Consider the following 18854-nt stretch of genomic DNA (forward strand, 5'->3'; position numbering starts at 1 on the left):
GTATCTTACGAACAGCTTTCTGAAACACCTGCCCGGTTATTTTTTTATTCAATATTTTTTTAACTCTTCGTGCACTTCTAGCTTTTACCTCTAAACTGCTAAATGTATACAGACGAGACCCAAAAGTAATATACGAATTCACTCACAAGGCTACATCATGTGCATGGTGACGGTAGTCGTTTGTACATTTCATAAATGTGCCTAATTGTGTTTCTTTTTGGTACCGATACTTCTAATTGTTTGCAGAGTGTTTTGTGTAGAATTCCATGATCATATGCACATTGGTCATATTGATAGGTCATTAATAAGGCTTTAACTATGAAGCTTTAAAATGAACTTCGTCAAAGGAAGTTAATTCGGAAACAATCACAATGTCCTCTTTCCTGCAACGTATATGAAGAGCTCAGTTGCAAAAGAAGTTAGATCCATTTTTCATCAAATTAGATTTTTTTTGGTCTCAATGTATAGACTTTTAGTAACTCTATAAGATAATAACAAAGAAAAGATGAATTTCACATTCAAAAGTGAACAAAAATTACAAATAATTTTTTTAAAGGAGTTAGATCCATTTCAGTTTGCTTGCAAAAGGGGTTAGATCCACAAAGATATTTGTTTAAAGATAAATACAAAAATGAAGACAGGTAGATTCTTTATACCTCGGTAATTTTATGTTCACATGATACGGTAGTACATCATGACAATTCATTTTCTCATAAGGATATTGCAATATGGGAGAATAAAAAAAAGGATTTGCTCGGAATGGTCCAGCATGGATCTAACCCCTTTTTTTGCAACCAAACTCGTCATATATGGAAAGATACTCATGTTCAAATCACAGTGAAAAGCTCATAGGTCTTTGTCCAAAATCTGTTTCATCATACGTTTCGGGGGTGAAGATAAATTGTATTTGTATTCATCATGTCGTTGATCCAGAGTCCAGGTTGAAACACTTACAGTATTTCAATTCAGCGACCCTCGACAAAGACCTCATTATCATGAAGGGCATTTGACGATACATTCGTCCCCGAAAGTGTTCTGTGACGCGGTTGCAAAAACTCACAATGATCCTGCTGAATCTATGCCAATATTTAATAGTCTGAACCAAAATGAATTTTCAGATTCTGCTGACAACATCTATTGGTAAATAAAGCAGTGACTTTCTACGTTTCCACCATTGTCAAACACAACCAGAATTGATAAGGTTAGTACTTAAAAATGGAGGCATACAATACATCCATATCTGGCTCACTTTCACAACATCAATACATGAGTCTATGTCATAATTCTGCCGATTCCAAGGCAGAAAACAAAGAATGAGGTGACAGTTTGGGGAGCGTTTCGTAGATTAAATTGAATTTATATATTAAAAAATCATTGGCATCTGCCAATATTCTGTTCGGAACAAAAATAAAAAGTACATGTAGTACAAACCTAAAAAACCAATGCAAAACAAACAAACAAACAAATAAAAAACATACATTTTGAGGAACGTGGGCAAATAAACAAAAATATAAAAGTGATTCATCAAAATATCTCACGGCATCGAATAGAAAAGAGGGATAAGCATGCATGGTAGAAAGAGACAGAAATAAAAAGAGAGAGTGTGTAAGTTTCATGAAAAACTTGTCGGATGTGTCATCCGACGAGTCCAGGGGGGCGTTTCATGAAAGGACTTGTCGGACATTTCATCCGACAAGTCCCATTTTATCCGACAGTTACCATAGGAATATTGCCTCTCGGCCAATCAAAATCATGGAAAGGTGTCAGATTTGACAACTTGTCGGATGAAAATATTGATGAAACGCTCCCCTGCTATCTTATCCGATAAACCACGGTAACCGTGTCTTAGCCAGTCAAAATCAAGTAAAGTTGCCAGATCTGACACTTGTGGGACTAAAATGTTATAGAAACCATCCACTACAAGAAAAAAAGAAGATATGAAGAAGAAGAAAAAAAGGAGAAGAGGAGAAACAGAAAGAGTGAAAAAAAAAACGAAAGAAAGAAAGAAAAGAAAGTAAAAGAAAATGAAATAAAAGAAGAAATAGAAATAGAAGGTGGAAGCGGAGCGGTTGGAGTCTTGGGTCAAGAAAATGAACGAAAGGAAAAGCCAACAACGTGCTATATCAACGTAGTATATACTGCCATTTAAAATCGAAAATAAAAGTATGAATAAAGCATACATTTCCTTTAAATGAAATAAGACTAATATTTCATAACGCAATACCGTTGCATAAAATAGCTTATCTTATGGCAAGGAGCAAACCAGTTTAATCAACATTAGCATATGGTATCGTTTCCACATTTTATTTACAGAAAACAATTAATCGGGGCTTAATACCAAATGTTATGACATTTAGCATCAACAAATGTATTTGACAGGTGAGAAACGCGTTCTTTTTATCATTTTCAAGCGATGTCACTGACTTCAAACCGATAAGACTTTTGACAACTTATATGTGCACATTTTTTCTCATTATCGTTACGCACACGAACACACGGCACTCATCCATACGCACACCAAACCTCAGAAGGAATACAAACACACACGCACACTCCTGCGACTCATGACACACGCGCCCTCTCCCACACGCTCATATTTTATCAACTCGTACTATGAAGGCAAACACGCCACCTCCACCGGCAGCACAATGCGACTGCATTGCGTAAAATGTGTTATACAGTCATGGTTTGGGAATAGTTTGCGATCATGATTGCATAATTAGCGAACGATTGGGGTACCAACGACCTGTAGTGTATTGACGGATGGAGAACGGCCCTCATTGTGATTCCAGTCTGAGTGAATGTAATACCACCCCTTGTTAAAAATGTTCAACTTAGAGGCGCCCAACGCGTGTGTACAGCAATGCATTTGACTGCCCCCTCCGGGGGGGGGGGGGGGGGGGTAGGGCAGTCGAGCGCATTGCTGTACACACGCGTGCCGAAATTATTTCCAAACACCCCCTAAACGAGTTTTTCTCTGTGTGCAAAATAATCCCCTAAACAAGCTTTTCGCGGGCTTTTTTTTTTTTTTTTTTTTTTTTACATATTTAGGCCTTAAAAAGTTGATGCCAGAATACCCCGGGGAAAAAGCATCGAAAAAAAACATACCCTAAATACGTTTGACCCTGCGATTGACCAGTATTTCAAAACTACCCCCTTTTTTTAAACATCCGATTCGGTGTTTTTGATACCCTTAACGAGTGCAGGCGCGGCCTGCGTCCAAAACTGAAAACCCCCGACCCTTTAAACGGTTTTTTTTGGGGGGGATCGGGGGGACTACGCGTGTGTACAGCAATATATTTGACTGCCCCCCCCCCCGGGATCCCCCCCCCCTCTCCCCATGATGACCAAAAAAAGAAAAATGAAGAATATGAGGAAGGAACAGGAAGAGAGGAGATAGAAGAATAATATGCATGAGAGGACGCGAACTCTTCTTACTCATCTTATGTAGTCTTGCAAACTTACCCCCTTCCCTTTGGCACTAACACTGTTTCTACTGAACAGCATTGACCACAGATGATGTAACTTTGTGACTTTCTAATCAGTTTTATTTATGATGTCCCTACCGGCCTAATTAAGAGTTGTATTCCAAAAGGAGTTAATATCTACTTTTGGTGTTTTTCTGTAAATCAACGTTGTTGTTTTGTAATTCACCACATTCCCTTATCCACGTACAGCCGTCTCATTTTCATTTATCTTGGATTGATTAAATCATGTTTTTTTTTTCAATCCAGCATTCAATATCAATTTTTAAGACATTCTTTTTTCAAAATGTTCTTTTTCATGGAATTAGCTCCATTTGAAATAAACCTTAGTTGCCATTTTAAACATGTTTAATATTGGAAATCGAACACGTAACACATAAATATTGATAGAAGTGTACGTTTTACATCATATCTGATGTTTATCCATTGAAAATTAGAAAAAGAAAGTTATCTTCATCAAAATTTGCACAGATGTTGTAAACTTGAATCCACAACATATACCTTAATATTTATATGCATAACTTTAGGTTGCATAGTAAAGTTAACCAATTTCAAATGACCCGGTACTTGATTTACATCCGTTTGACATAAAACTAAAAGTTGCAATAAATTTTTAATCATCCCCCATTTTTTTTTCCAAATGCTATATCGTGCATTTGATTCCCATGTGTAAAATACATTTATTCATACAAAAAAAAAACAGTTTTGGTCAAAACTGGATTTGGCCCCTTTTGGAATCAAGCTGCATGTTCTTTTTTGTCTTCATTTCATTTTGATTTCAAAGCTATTTATTTTCGTTAAGACAACAACACCGACGTTGATTATTTTTTGTTTTAGTGATAATTAAAAATGTGATCCGAATAATAACCATAATATTAAGAACTACCTACTAATATCTGAAAGCTGACTAAAAAATAGAAACTCAATTACAATGTTTCGATTGCAATATTGACGAACCACTTTCTAATGTACTTTGCACGGCGAGGTTCCGCCCCAAGTGTAACGACGGAATAAAAGAGGGCAAATAATGAACGAAATAAAAAAAGCAAATAATAAAAAAATAATTAAAAAAAGTTATCCGGTTATTTAATTATCCAGTTAAGATGACACGTAGCATTGGCGAAGATCGGAGGAGGGGGGGGGGTGGTGGTTGTAGGTCCCAAATTTATGATGAATAACGCAGACGTTGCCTTGTTGAACATGTTAAATAATCAATTCTAAAATGATTATCGTCGCCTACCATTTAGGCGTTCAGGGCAAATCGAAACTTTTTCGCAAACCTCACTATGAAAATCACACAAATGCACCGCAAAATATGTGCAATAATTAGGACAACAGACTGCAAGCATGGCAAAGGTGCGTCAAGCTAAAAAGATGTGTTTTCGTGGATTCTTGGAAAGCCCGAAAGGTCTCAAACATTCTCTTAATTTGAAATACTACATACTATAACTCTCATATAGGCTATAACAGCAATATGACCATAGGTGCTATTCAATATTACGTTTTTATGCTACCTGTATCATAGATGTCCATATTCCCAAGATAAATATGACATAACATGAGACATGAGATAAAGAACTGGGGGTGGGGTGGGGTGGAATAATTGAATAATTCCGGGCTTTGAATATTATTCACTGAGTGAGACGCTGATTTAGAAACGAATGTGATAAAAATAAGGAGGTTATTACATTTCAAAGTCTTGCAACATATTGTTAAAACAGCTATATTCTGCCCTCATGAATATGCAATGCGTTGGCTGATAATTTCATGTCCCAACTCTTTTTTCTATTGTTTGAAATGTTACAACTGAAAGATCAATTTTATCCGTAGTACATAATTCAGTGCTGGCCGCACAGGACCATAATAGTCAGACAGAGAACACTAGACCAAGTCACATCCTGCGGCTTTGGAATTTAAAACATTTATTTCAATGTGTAAGTAATGATTGTTAATTATACACTCTAAAAACACTGAGTAAAAAATCGTAAGTTTGTTACAACGCCCCATTCGTGTTCGTGTATAGTACGTTTGAAAATGAATGAATATCGATGTACCCGAAGTTACCCTGTAAAGGTTTTGTGAACCCCTACTCAGTATTCCAACCCAAACCGGTCGATTTGATGAACATTAATGAGTGTTTCGATCATGACCTGTGATTTTTATCAACGTGATCAATCTATGCGATTCATCATCGTTCCCAAACATAATTTGGGATCGTGTTTATCATCTCAGCAACATCAGTTCCCATGCTAACAGTACATGGCGAAAAGAAAGTCTTGTGAGTACATCACTGCTTCTTATATTTGATTCTGATTCGTATAGCGAATCAGGTAAATGGAGAAAATGATGAATTATGTCATAAATAATTATGAATCTTACGAATTTGCTTCGTCTAAGTCAAACGGACCCCCCCCCCCCCCCCGCCATTACAGTCATTCCGTCATATCCCAATGATTTTCAAACGTCGTATGAACGCGAATGTTGGACTTGTGAATTGTGTAATAGAGACACGAGTTCACGATTGATATACGCAACATAAAAGACATCGATTAGTAAATAAGTAATAAGAAATGACTTAATCTATGAAAAGTGGTATTTGAGAATGCCAAAGGTAAAATTCATGGCAATAGTTGCCTCTTTAGATATAATGTCAATTAAACGGATTCTTATCTTGTTTTTTTACTCGCAAAACTGAATCAAAATTCAATTAATTTGTAGTTTATGGAGCTGGAATACCTTAATTTGGAAATTGCGAGCAACTTAATAATGTTTTTTTTTAATTGCATAGTGCAGTATGTTTCTAAAACTACACTGCACTGCGTATTTAAAGGTACGCTTAAAGGACAAGTCCACCCGAACAAAAAGCTTATTCGAATAAAAGGAGAAAAAAATCCAAAAAGCATTACACTGAAAATTTCATCAAAATCGGATGTAAAAGAAGAAGGTTATAGTTTTGCTTAATTTCACAAAGCATTTATATGCACATCCTGGTCGGTATACAAATTAGGAGACTGATGACGTCATCCATTCACTTTTCTGTTGTATTTCATTACATCAAATATTGTAATAACATGTCGCTGAATTGTGCAAATAACTGTTTTGAGAAAAATAGGCGGAAGTTTAAAATGTCTTAACTTTCTTATTTTATATCCGATTTCGATGAAATTTTTAGCGTTATGCTAGTTTGATTTTCCTTTATTTATTCAAATCAATTTCTTACGGATATGGTTGACTTGACCTTTAAATAAACGTAAGCGCACGCATATTACCTATTTACACGACTACAGTTGGTGAATTCGTATTTTAGATATGGTCGGGTTTTTGTTTCGCTTGCATAGCAAAGAGAAATATCGGCACCGTTTTTTTTTTCAACGTCGGCGTGGTCAGCATTGGAATCTTCACCAAGATTTGTGTTAAATGCCCTTCTAACTCGGAATGTGCTCACATTTAAAGGTCAAGTCCACCTCAGAAAAATGTTGATTTGAATCAATAGAGAAAAATCAGACAAGCACAATGCTGAGAATTTCATCAAAATCGGATGTAAAATAAGAAAGTTATGACATTTCAAAGTTTCGCTTATTTTTCACAAAATAGTTATATGAACGAGTTAGTTACATCTAAATGAGAGAGTCAATGATGTCACTCGCTCACTATTTCTTTTGTTTTTTATTGTTTGAATTATACAATATTTCAATTTTTACGAATTTGACAATTAGAACCTCCTTGCCTGAACCACAAAATGTTTGAATAATGGAATTCCATGTGGTTAGGGAGGAATGAAACTTCATTTCAGATGACAATGATGAGAAAATCAAAATATTTCATATAATAAAATACATAAGAAATAGTGAGTGAGTGATGTCATCAGTTCCCTCATTTGCATACCGACCGAGATGTGCATATAACTGTTTTGTGAAATGAAGCGAAACTTTAAAATGCCATAACTTTCTTATTTTACATCCGATTTTGATGAAATTTTCAGCGTTATGCTTGTTGGATTTTTCTCTTTTTTAATCAAATCAAGTTTGTGTTGAGGTGAGTGGACTTGTCTTTTAAGGGTTATCAAATGTCACTGATTACTCCGCATGATTTTCAGGTCACATAACCATGGTCAAATGCCATTTGAAATGTTATATAAACATGATAAACTTCGAAAGTTTCTTGATCAAGTTCATGACATTTCGACAAAAGAGTAAGCCCGTCTGATTGGTCGTCTTTGATGAGTGGTAGGTTACATGATAATGGTCAAAGATAAGTTGGTGTCAATGGACTTTGACTATGTTTCGAGCCTATTTTTTTCAAAATGTCATAATCTTAAAAATGCTTATGGATCTACACTCTAAAAAATGAAGTGCTAATTCAGCTCTTAAAGAGCGTGTATAGTGACTGCACTTCGGAGTGCTGATTTGTCTAGTTCAAATTTGAACGAGAAAAATCAGCACTCCGAAGTGCAGTCACTATACACGCTCTTTAAGAGCTGAAATAGCACTTCATTTTTTAGAGTGTAGTTCATAAAACTTGGGTGAAAGGGTAACCAGGTATCGATGATTGCACGAGTTTCATGTGATATGTCAATGTCAAAGGTCACTAAGGGTCAATATGGTATTACCATTTTGTGTCAACACTTATTACCATAACTTTGAAAGTAAATGGAGGTATTGCATGTGTATTTGACATACTTCAAGGTAACCATGCGAAACTGACCATTATTTGCACAAGTTCCAGATCACAAGTCATGATGAAGGTCACAAGTCATTAAGGGTCAATGTACTGTATATTATTCTATCATCATATGAATGTTGTTTTGGTGAATAATTATTCATCTTATGTTTGCCATATCAGCACTGTTATGTTGAATCGCGTAATGCACTCGAGACTTCCAGAGGCGTTTCACTTTTTTTTCGATAATGCGACCATTTACACGCATTGTCGAATATTAAGTAAAAAAAAGAAACGCTATTCCAAATATTTTCTCGGCATAATTCCGGAAAGGGAAATATATTCAAATTACCACGGAAATCCATTTTCCATACAAATTCAACAATAGTAATCATCTGTTTATCCTCCTATAATGATTAGATATTCTCAAAACAACAAAATGTGGATTGAACACTGTTTATCCTGTTTCTCACTTTTATTACCGACCGTCTCGTACGGTATCCTTAAAAACATCATAACAAAAGAACACTTACGATACTACAATCCTCCTCACCTTGGATTGAATGTTAAGCCTTTAAACATTGTAAATACAAGTGTACAGTGTAACTGAGGAGCTACTGAATGTTATAATGGACCCCTTAACTGCTATACTGCTCTTACCATGTTCAATGGCCAAAACACAATTTTTTTTTATAAACATAAAATAACTTTTGAAATAAACCAAGATTACTGATCAAAACATTCAACTTGTTTTGTTTTGTTTTTTTAACTTCTTTTGGTTTACTGAGCTGTGTTTTCTACCTTTACATCTCAATAACAATACATAATGCAAATTCAACTTTATGCAAATGCCTGTATGCGAACACTATGAATCAAGTTTCTCTCAAAACCTCAAAATAAAACATATCACCAAAAATTTGTCAGTTTCATTTTCATTTTCTTCATCATAACATAAAACTGGGTTTTTCTTTCAATTTCTTCATCATAAGATAAAACACTCATAGTCCTCCCTTTTTCCTCCTTTTTTTTGTACACAAAGCTAAAAAGAAAAGAAAAATGGTCAAAATTATACTACACAGATATTTGTCATCCTGTCTACTTGCAAAACACAAATACAATTCTGTGTCATTTTGAATTTTGAAAAGTAACCCTTAAAATGTGGGCACTGTAAATATTAAACTGGTTAGCATATACAGGTAAAACAACAGAATATGAGTACTCCCTTAAAAATGTGTTGTACAATATGAAGAGTGGTTTATCGTCATCACATGAGTGAACTAACATCCGGAGGGTACAGTAAGTTTAAATAATAAAACAAGGAAGCTTGTATGGTTGTTTTATACTCATCTTAACATCAACTCAGAGAAATGCATAACTCTTCAGACAATATACTGCCAATTATAACATTTGTACAAAAATGTGTGAAGGCAATTAACAAAACTCGTTATGTGTCTGCCATTCTTAGACACTTTCAAAAATTATCAAAAGAAACAAACGGAATATGCATTAAAATGCACTGTTGTCTTCTTATCAATTTTCTTGTTTTTTTCGCATCATCAGGTAAGCGTTATGTTACTTTTGATTGGAATGTATACTTAGTCATGGTACAAAATCACGAAAACGTAACGGAGGACGGCGCTCACGACGCGGATTGCGCCGTGGTACAGCAGGCTGCGAATGTCCTGCTGGCATTGGGACATTGTGTGCATTTGGAGGAAAATGAGTCTCCATGTCATCATCATCATCATCATAGCGATTGGAAGGGATCGGACCACTATACAACTTGAATCGCGAACAGTTGCGTGTGATGTAATGATTGGCACAACGAACGGTAATGCGAGATCCACGCTTTCTCACAACTTTGTATGGCTGCGGAAGATATGGCGACTGGTGCTTTGGGACCATTCCATCCCTACGAACAAGCACAGTATCGCCAACAGCGATTGGTGATGGTTGGGTTTTTCCGCGACTGTCTGCATAGCTTTTCATGCTCTGTTTCTTGTTTCTATCGCGATCGCGAACAGAAGCATCGAGGTCATTGTGATGTTGGTGAGATGGCACTTCTGGAAGACGCGTGCGTAGCGGTCGTCCAAAAAGAAGGGTCGCTGGGGGAACCCCTGTAGTAGAGTGTGGTGTCGCACGATAGTTGCGCAAGAACTTGTAGATTTCTTGCTTCCAACACTTGCGTTCTGCGATGGCACAGCGATAGACTTTCTTGAGTGTTTTCATGAACCTTTCAACCTCACCGTTAGCTTGAGGCCAACGCGGTGTAACCTTCCTATGCCTGAATCCCAGGTAGTTGGCAAACTGATTGAATTCCGCACCATTGAATGGTGGGCCGTTATCGGTACGGACCACAGTAGGAACTCCAAAGCTTGAGAAGATTCGGTCAAGTTTCGGAATGACCTGACTTGCTGCAGTAGAGGAAACAATCTCTACTTCGACAAAACGCGAGTAATCATCAATGACTACCAACATGTGATCACCGCTAGGAAGGTCGGCAAAGTCTACGCTAACCTCTGTCCAAGGCTGTTGCGGAAGCTCCGTCATTCTAAGTGGTTCCTTGGCGTGCTCAACGGTATTCATCTGACAGGACAGACAATCACGAACTGTGTGTTCAGTCATACGATCAATGGAAGGGAACCACACCTTCTCACGCAAGAGAGCCTTTGTCTTAGTTATGCCCTGATGGCCCTCGTGTGCTATGTCGATGATACGCTGCCGAAGCGAACGCGGAATGACGATACGATGATCGCGTAAGAGCATGCTATTGCCATCCGATACAGTGAGTTGATCGCGTACTTCATGTAGGCTTCTATATTCGCTCTGCAATGATGCATCTGCAGCTGCTAGAAGATCACTCCAGCTATCCTCCTGGATAGCACGCATACAGTTTTGAAGAACATCATCAGTGCTTGTTGCAGATACTATATCCTCATGCATGACTGTCTTTGGAATCGCGTTTGCTGCAATGAAGGAGACCTGCTGTTCTGCGATTTCTTCTTCTGCTGATGATCCTGCGCTCTCCGCGATACGTGGGTGGCGTGACATGTAGTCTGCTGGGTTCAATTTTCCAGGGTGGTATTGGACCTGGAAGTCGTACGCTTGTAGCCGCAGTAACCAGCGTTCTATGCGGATCGGCGGCTTTGAATGGGCGTTATTGAACATTGACAACAGTGGCTTGTGATCTGTGGTTACAACAAATGATCCACCATACAAATAGATATGAAAGTGTCTGACAGCCCATGTGATGGCCAATGCCTCCCTTTCGGTTTGCGAGTATCGCTGTTCTACAGGTGTCAATGACCGACTAGCTAACGCGATAGGGATGACTGACTGTGTGCGCGAGTCATGCTGGACCAAAATTGCCCCAAGACCAAGAGGGCCTGCATCGACAATAACCTCTGAGGGGTTTGCTGGGTTGAAATATCCCATAGTACAGTGTTGGGAGACTAGCTCCTTGATGCGACTGAATGCTGATGTTTGAGATGGTCCCCATGTCCATGGCACGTCAGCTTTTGTGAGTTGTCTGAGAGGAGCAGAGATGGACGCGAGGTCAGGAATGAAACGAGCACAGTATGTCACCATGCCTAAGAAACTGCGCATCTCTGAGATGTTTTGTGGCTCTGCAACAGCGTTGATTGCATCCACCTTACGCGGATCAGGACTGATGCCGTTGGATGTGAAGACATGCCCGAAGTACACTACGCGATCTGTGCTGAAGACACACTTAGCAGGGTTTAGCGTCAAGTTCACTGAGCGTAGACGCTGCATAACAGCATGAAGTCGTGCATCATGTTCTGCTTGGTCGCGACCGAAGACAAGAAGATCATCGCTGATGTTCAGCACACCTGGTAGGTCCTGAAATGTTATCTGTATTGCATGCTGGAAAACCTCAGACGCGGAACAAAGACCAAAATTGAGCCGCTTGTAACGAAAGAGCCCAACATGTGTAGAAAAGACTGTGTACTGACGCGACTCTTCATCGAGCTCAATCTGGTGATACCCAGAATTTAAGTCCAGCGTGCTGAATGTTGTTGCACCATTGAGAGATGCGATAAGATCATCAACTGTTGGAATGATGTGACGTTCACGCTTGATGGCGGTGTTGACATTTCGCATATCAACGCAGATGCGAATGGCCTCGCTATTCCGCTTGGGCACAACTGTGATAGGCGAGACCCATGGCGTAGGTGTGTTCTCCACCTTTTCAATGATATCACATTCCAACAACCGGTCAAGCTCCTTTACCACTTTGTCACGCATGTGAAATGGTATACGACGATGTGGAACAGCTACAGGAGTTACAGATGTGTCTGCCTGTATGTGATAGCGATAGTTGTTCAGTTTGCCTATGCCGGTAAAACGATCTGGATAGACTGACCTAGGCGAAGCTGATGATGTGGCATATGTGAGTTTTACGAGATTGAGGGCAGTGGCTGTTGCTAAGTTCAGAAGCGTAGCACCATCATGAGAGGTAACGTAAACTGTAGTGTTAGCAGACGACGACTTGTAGCTTACTGTCGCTATGAAGGTACCTTGAACATCAAGAGGGGTGTCACTGCCATAGCCGTACACAGGATCAGAATGTACAACTAAACGTGGCTGTGGCGTGATCCTAGCGAATGTCCGCTGAGACATCATCATGACTGATGCCCCTGTATCGATGAGAGCACTGATGGGGGTGCCATTTACATGTACAGTTACAGTTGGTTTAGGCACATCATGTAGTGATTGTGCCTGGACATGAAACTGGTAGTGCTCATATTGACCTGTACTTGGAGGTTCTGGGCCTGAACTCTTGGTTTGAGGGTCAATGTCACAGGTGGTAGTGGTACTGGCTTGGACGTGTTTAGCACTAGCAGCTTTAGCTTTGTTTTTAGACATACAGTACTTGGCAAAATGATTTTGCTTACCACAGGCATGACATGTCTGGCCCTTGGCTGGACAAGGTTTGTGTCGGTGTGGGAACACACCTCCACAGTTGCGGCATGTAGAGTGCTCAGTCTTTGCTGTATGGTGTTGTTGCGACTGTCGCTGACGTTGCACTGGGTGTGTACGATTACGAGCCCCAACCGCTTGGACGGTCATAGCGGTAGCTTCAGCACCCTCGATCACTGCAGCATGACGATCTGCTTGTTCATAAGCCCGTGCTGTACTAAGGAGTTTGTCCAACGAGATTGTTTCTCGCAATGCATGTCGGCGTAGCTTTTGTGAATGGCATCCAAGAATAATTTGCGACTTAATTTCGCCATCCTTGTCAGCAAAATCACACGAAACAGCAAGTTTTTGCAATCGCTGACAATAGTGATCAACAGTCTCATCTTCATTTTGTCTACACTGCCTGAACACAAAACGCTCATATTCAATGTTCACTGATGGACAGAAATGCTTTTCGAGTGCTTTTTTGGCTGATTCATAGGACTCACCCGTATCAGGTAACGTGTCAAAAATGTCCGAAACCTCCGGTCCAGCATAGTGGAGGAGAAGCGCTCGTTGCTGCTTGGCATCGTTGATAGCAAATGCCGTAAACAAATTATTCAGTCTCTTGACGTATTTTGCCCATCTTTGTCCAACTGTTGCCGGCTCATCATGCACAGAAAATCGTTCAAATTGTGGGAGATTCATCCTCACTCTACTCGTCGCCAATATAATGATTAGATATTCTCAAAACAACAAAACGTGGATTGAACACTGTTTATCCTGTTTCTCACTTTTATTACCGACCGTCTCGTACGGTATCCTTAAAAACATAACAAAAGAACACTTACGATACTACACCTCCGAGATGGGTATTTCAGAATGCCGAGTTTTGTTAGATCTTGTACATGTTGTAGGGGGTCGTTATAAGTTAAAGGTTGTAGCAATTTCAGTTAATTTTAATTTTTTTTAATGCTGTAATTTTCACTAATGCTAATTCAGTTAATTTGTATATATTAACTAAAATGATTGATCAATCACAATCATTTTCCGTCAGATACACGGGTTTATACATGTTTGAATGAAGTAAGAATCATTAATTTTCTTAATATAAACCGAATATGCCTATTGTATCATTCTTTTACAGATGGGAAACTTGTAGCCACGGACCTCCAAATGTTCCATAACCAAGAAAAAGGACTATACAACAAAAACACAAATAAAAAATAGAAGTTTTTTTGTCTAGAAGATTAAAAAGGTATTGGTTTTGCTCGCAGCTTTTAAAATGGCTCCATGTGCCATGCCTACCCCCCATCTTCTTTTCCCCCTTCTAACGCCACTGTGATGTTCATAATTCCGCTAGGATTATAAAAATTGGGTTATTTCTTTTTAGTGGAATGATTCTTTCTGTATATGATATATATATAATAATATGTACGAGTGAATCTAAATCACCTAATGCTGAAGTAGACATTATTCGTGTTTCCCTCTAGACGTTTGAACCAATGATCTTAAGCCGGCGGGCTAGAAAAAGAAATAAAACAAATCACGGACGAATAGGAGTATTTCAAAGATAAACAGTGCTGACATAAAAAGGGTGAAATGAAAAACAACAACGGAAGCAAGTTTACTTGACAACAGCTTATTTTTTTTATTCAAAGACCGATGCTGTTATATAATATAAACCCCTCAAAAAAGGTTTGGAAATCTGTCTTTGACCATTAATTTCTCCCTACTCCCAATTTTATACAATCCATGTTTTACATCATTCAAAAGACAATTTAATTTTCTTTAAAACAGTTCCATGCTTTTTATGAACATGCCATTATGAAAAGAGCAGAATTCAAAAGGGTGGGATAAGGTCTGAATTGAAAAGCTGCAAAACGAGCAGAAATAGTCTTTAAGTGTCAATACAGAACATGATTCCTTTGTCTGCATGTGTCAATAGAGATGAAAATCCATTCAAATCAAGCTCCTGCTTCTTTAGTGATGGTTTGAATCGTGGTTTGAAATACCTATGCGTGTTTGTTTGTTACGTGTTTTCTTGTGCAGAGGTGTGTTTGATTCCATGTTAATGTTGATGTTACGGTGCATAAAGTAATTAAAATAAACCGCTGAGAAACCCACTCATCACCACTGAAAAAAGAACAGCGGCATTCAATATTGTGTCATTTAGCAACTTTTGAATATTGACCTTGCCCCACATTTCAAGCACTAAACATCCGTGTGAACGATAATCACATCGTGTAGGGTATCAGTTTAAAGAAAAATAAATGATCTATTCATTGATATTAATTACACATTGATATTTTACTAAAAAATCGATGAGGAATTATCGATCAAAAGTCAAAAGAAAACGCTGGGACACTCATCACCACGGAAAACAGTGACGTTCAATATTGTTTCATTTTGCAACTTTTGTATTTTTACCTTGCTCCACATTTCAAGCACTAAACATCCATGTGAACCAAAGTCATATCATGAAGGATATCGTTTTAAAGAACATTACATGTTCTATTCATTAATATTAATTACACATTGATGTGGAGCGTTGTGGCCCAGTGGATTAGTCTTCGGACTTTGAAACAGAGGGTCGTGGGTTCGAATCCCAGCCATGGCGCAATTTCCTTCAGCAAGAAATTTATCCACATTGTGCTGCACTCGACCAAGGTGAGGTGAATGGGTACCCGGTAGGAAGAAATTCCTCGAATGCTCGAGCGCACGATCAAGGTAGCCGTGCTAAAGCCGGGGTAATAATAGCAGGGCCCGCTGGGAGAACAGTTTTCGGAACTGAAGTGGCTACCCTGGGTAAATATGCCGCTATTATTATTATTATTGAAATTTACTAAAAGCGAGGAGGGAATATCCATCAAAGTCAGATTTCCAAACTTTATATATTATTATTATATTATATTGTGGAGTTGAAAAGAACTGCGAATTTTGAATCCAATACTTTGCCCGGTGCAAAAATAATGGCAACGTACCGGAAACCAAAGGATCTCATCTACACCACCCTCCATCTCAGCTAAAAGCGACATGAAATAATGAAAACTGCTGACGAAATACATAAATGTAGGGTCCAGTTTCGAGATGATGATTACACGCAGACTGAAAAGAAAAATGGCATGCTTATATAAATTGCCCCTTTTCAGGATGATCGCTTTCTGAAAATGAAAAAAAAAATGAACGATTGATAAGGAGCGTGGCCCCAGCTATAACATATCGAAAAGTGGGCGAAAATCTAACAAGATTTACGGAGGTACAGTCAAATGTACATAATTTTGATGTCGTCATAACATGCAAAATGAAATTTGTTGGTACCGCCGCCATTTTGATGACATCATGATGACCTTTATGATAGGTTAATCGTTCGTTGGATACAATAAAGATGCACCTACTGTACTGAAGTAAATTTATATTGAAAGCTCCCTTTTTTTTGCTGTCGTACATTAACAAAAATAAATATCGATTTAAAGTATTCAGAACTGGACACATGGTTTGAAACACCAAAGTGACCTTTCCTGCAATAGTTTTGCTAGATGAAGAAAACTACGGGCTCTTAGAAGCAATTTTCATCTAAAGGCGATGGATGAATACATAAATGATCCGATCAATACCATTCCCTGATTCGTCCTTTTGGAGGAATAAATATATCTTTTCTTTATGTTTCCATTCTTTTCACTGTTAGTAGTTCTTTGAGAAATAGCGGACAAATTTACAAGCCTCGGATATCATAAATAGCTGATGACCTTAAAAAAAAGATTTTCTTGATTTCATCCATTTTCATTTTCTGAAGATGTACGTGCATTTGAAAATAGATACATATTTATTAATATAAACATATATTATTATCAATGCCGTAAAGGCAAAAGAGCAATGCGGCAATATGACAGATCCTTTGAGATTTTGAATGGGACTTGTTTGTATAGATACAAGATGGTCAATTAACGAGTTAACCCTGGATTTCGATGTAGACTTAAATGTTATGCCGAAATGCTACCCCCTTCCTTGAATGATAATGTCCATAATATCATGAAACACCATACATGTCTTAAATGTCATTAACAGCGCACCTCGGAATACATTTTTTTTTCAAGATAAATGTCCTTAGCCTTATTGCTATTATTTTTTTCATTACCATCATACAAACGATAAAGAACTCTGATTTGACATTTTAAATAACAAATAATTATTTATGTACATCTATTTTAGACGCCCACAATTTATATTGGCTTTACTTTCAAATCCAGATCAAAGTTTTTTTTATTACAACTCATATGGATTAGGAAGTTTAAAAATGCCTAAGGTGATTATGACTAGCCTCAGGGTTTTTTTTCTTAATACGCATCTCCTTATATGACATTCCGAACCATATAAAAAAATCATATACATGGGACTATATATATTTTTCATATTTGCCTGATTTCAATTGAACAAAAAACTTTAGTTATTTATAATTGTCAGCTGGGTAATCTGAAGGTCATCATTTTACATCATATCACAAGAACATTTTCAATTATAAGTTGCGGGAAGGAATAAATAATGTCAAATTTGTGGTACCGGACAATGTGCAATGTGACTGACCGTAATGCGACTGACCGGAGTTTTTGTATCCACAAAAGAAATTTGAAGTTGTTTCCCATATTCAAATGTCTTATTTGAGACATCAATATGTAAGTAAATGTTGTGAAGATATTAACATTGGTAAAAGTGTTTTGTTTTGAAAGAACTATTAACAGGTTACTTTTTTCCTTATCCTTATTATGTAATGCCACTGACCGATTTTTTGGACGTCATGGCGTCTATAATATGAAGCATACAATACTGTTTTAGAGCCCCGGTTGTCAAGATGCATTGACCATACAAACTTGATAGAAAGACTCATTCCTGTACAACTGACGGCACCAAGTATTAGATAAGAAACTTAAAAGTATAATGCGTCTGACTGTGAAATCGCTCATATACACTAAAAATAATTGGACAAAAATGTCAAACGTTTTACCAACCCTGGGCAACATACATGTACAGTCCACACAACTATTGGTTAGAATCTGCCCAAATTGGACAATAAAAACTAATATTTGGGTAACAAATTTGCTCAATTTGATAATACTTGCGCAGAATATAGAGTATGTAAGTATTTTTTCCAACATACATTACTCATCACAGTGGACAGTATGTTGCCCAACTTAAAAAAAAGGGAATCCACCCTTGGTAAAAAAAACATCGTTGTGTTGGGAAGAAGACAAATATTAAATAAAAATAGAATGATGAAAGTATTAAATAAATCGGACAAGCAATAAGAAAGCTATGGTTTTTAAAACTGAGATCAATAAGACTATGTAGATTTCAAGTTGGCAACTAGGTAAGTGAATTATGACAAGCAGCAAGGAATACTAATCTGTAGGCCATGTACTTAATTATCATGGATTTGTAGTTTTCCCCTAAGTACCCAATCACCCGGGTCAGTAATCTATATATAATCCAGGTATTATATTGTTTTATGTCCGCATAAAAGGAACATTAAATTTGAAGCAAAACTGATATTTTAGCTATTTATATATGGGAGTACATGGAATAATAGTTCTTGCCTTACATCACAATGACACGACAAACATGACAAATGCGGACAATTCAAAGTCTTCATGGGAAGAGTGATAAGCAATACAACTTGTTAAAATTCATAACTTTCTTATTGTTTGTCCGTTATTGTTCAAAGTTTCACCTATCAAATTGTCTGTTTTTGTTTCTCTTTCCTATAAAAACGATTTTTATTTGGGTTTGTTTCCC

General features: G+C 37.6%; 1 protein-coding gene across 1 annotated transcript; it reads right to left on the reverse strand.

Annotated features, from left to right (window-relative positions):
* Positions 1–9743: 9743 nt before the first annotated feature.
* Positions 9744–13772, reverse strand: LOC121413049 (uncharacterized protein K02A2.6-like). The gene has a single exon (XM_041605810.1). It carries the CDS (start codon positions 13770–13772, stop codon positions 9744–9746), a length of 4029 nt encoding a protein of 1342 aa, XP_041461744.1.
* Positions 13773–18854: the final 5082 nt, after the last annotated feature.

Source organism: Lytechinus variegatus, chromosome 4, assembly GCF_018143015.1.
Source record: "Lytechinus variegatus isolate NC3 chromosome 4, Lvar_3.0, whole genome shotgun sequence".
NCBI classification, from domain to species: domain Eukaryota; kingdom Metazoa; phylum Echinodermata; class Echinoidea; order Temnopleuroida; family Toxopneustidae; genus Lytechinus; species Lytechinus variegatus.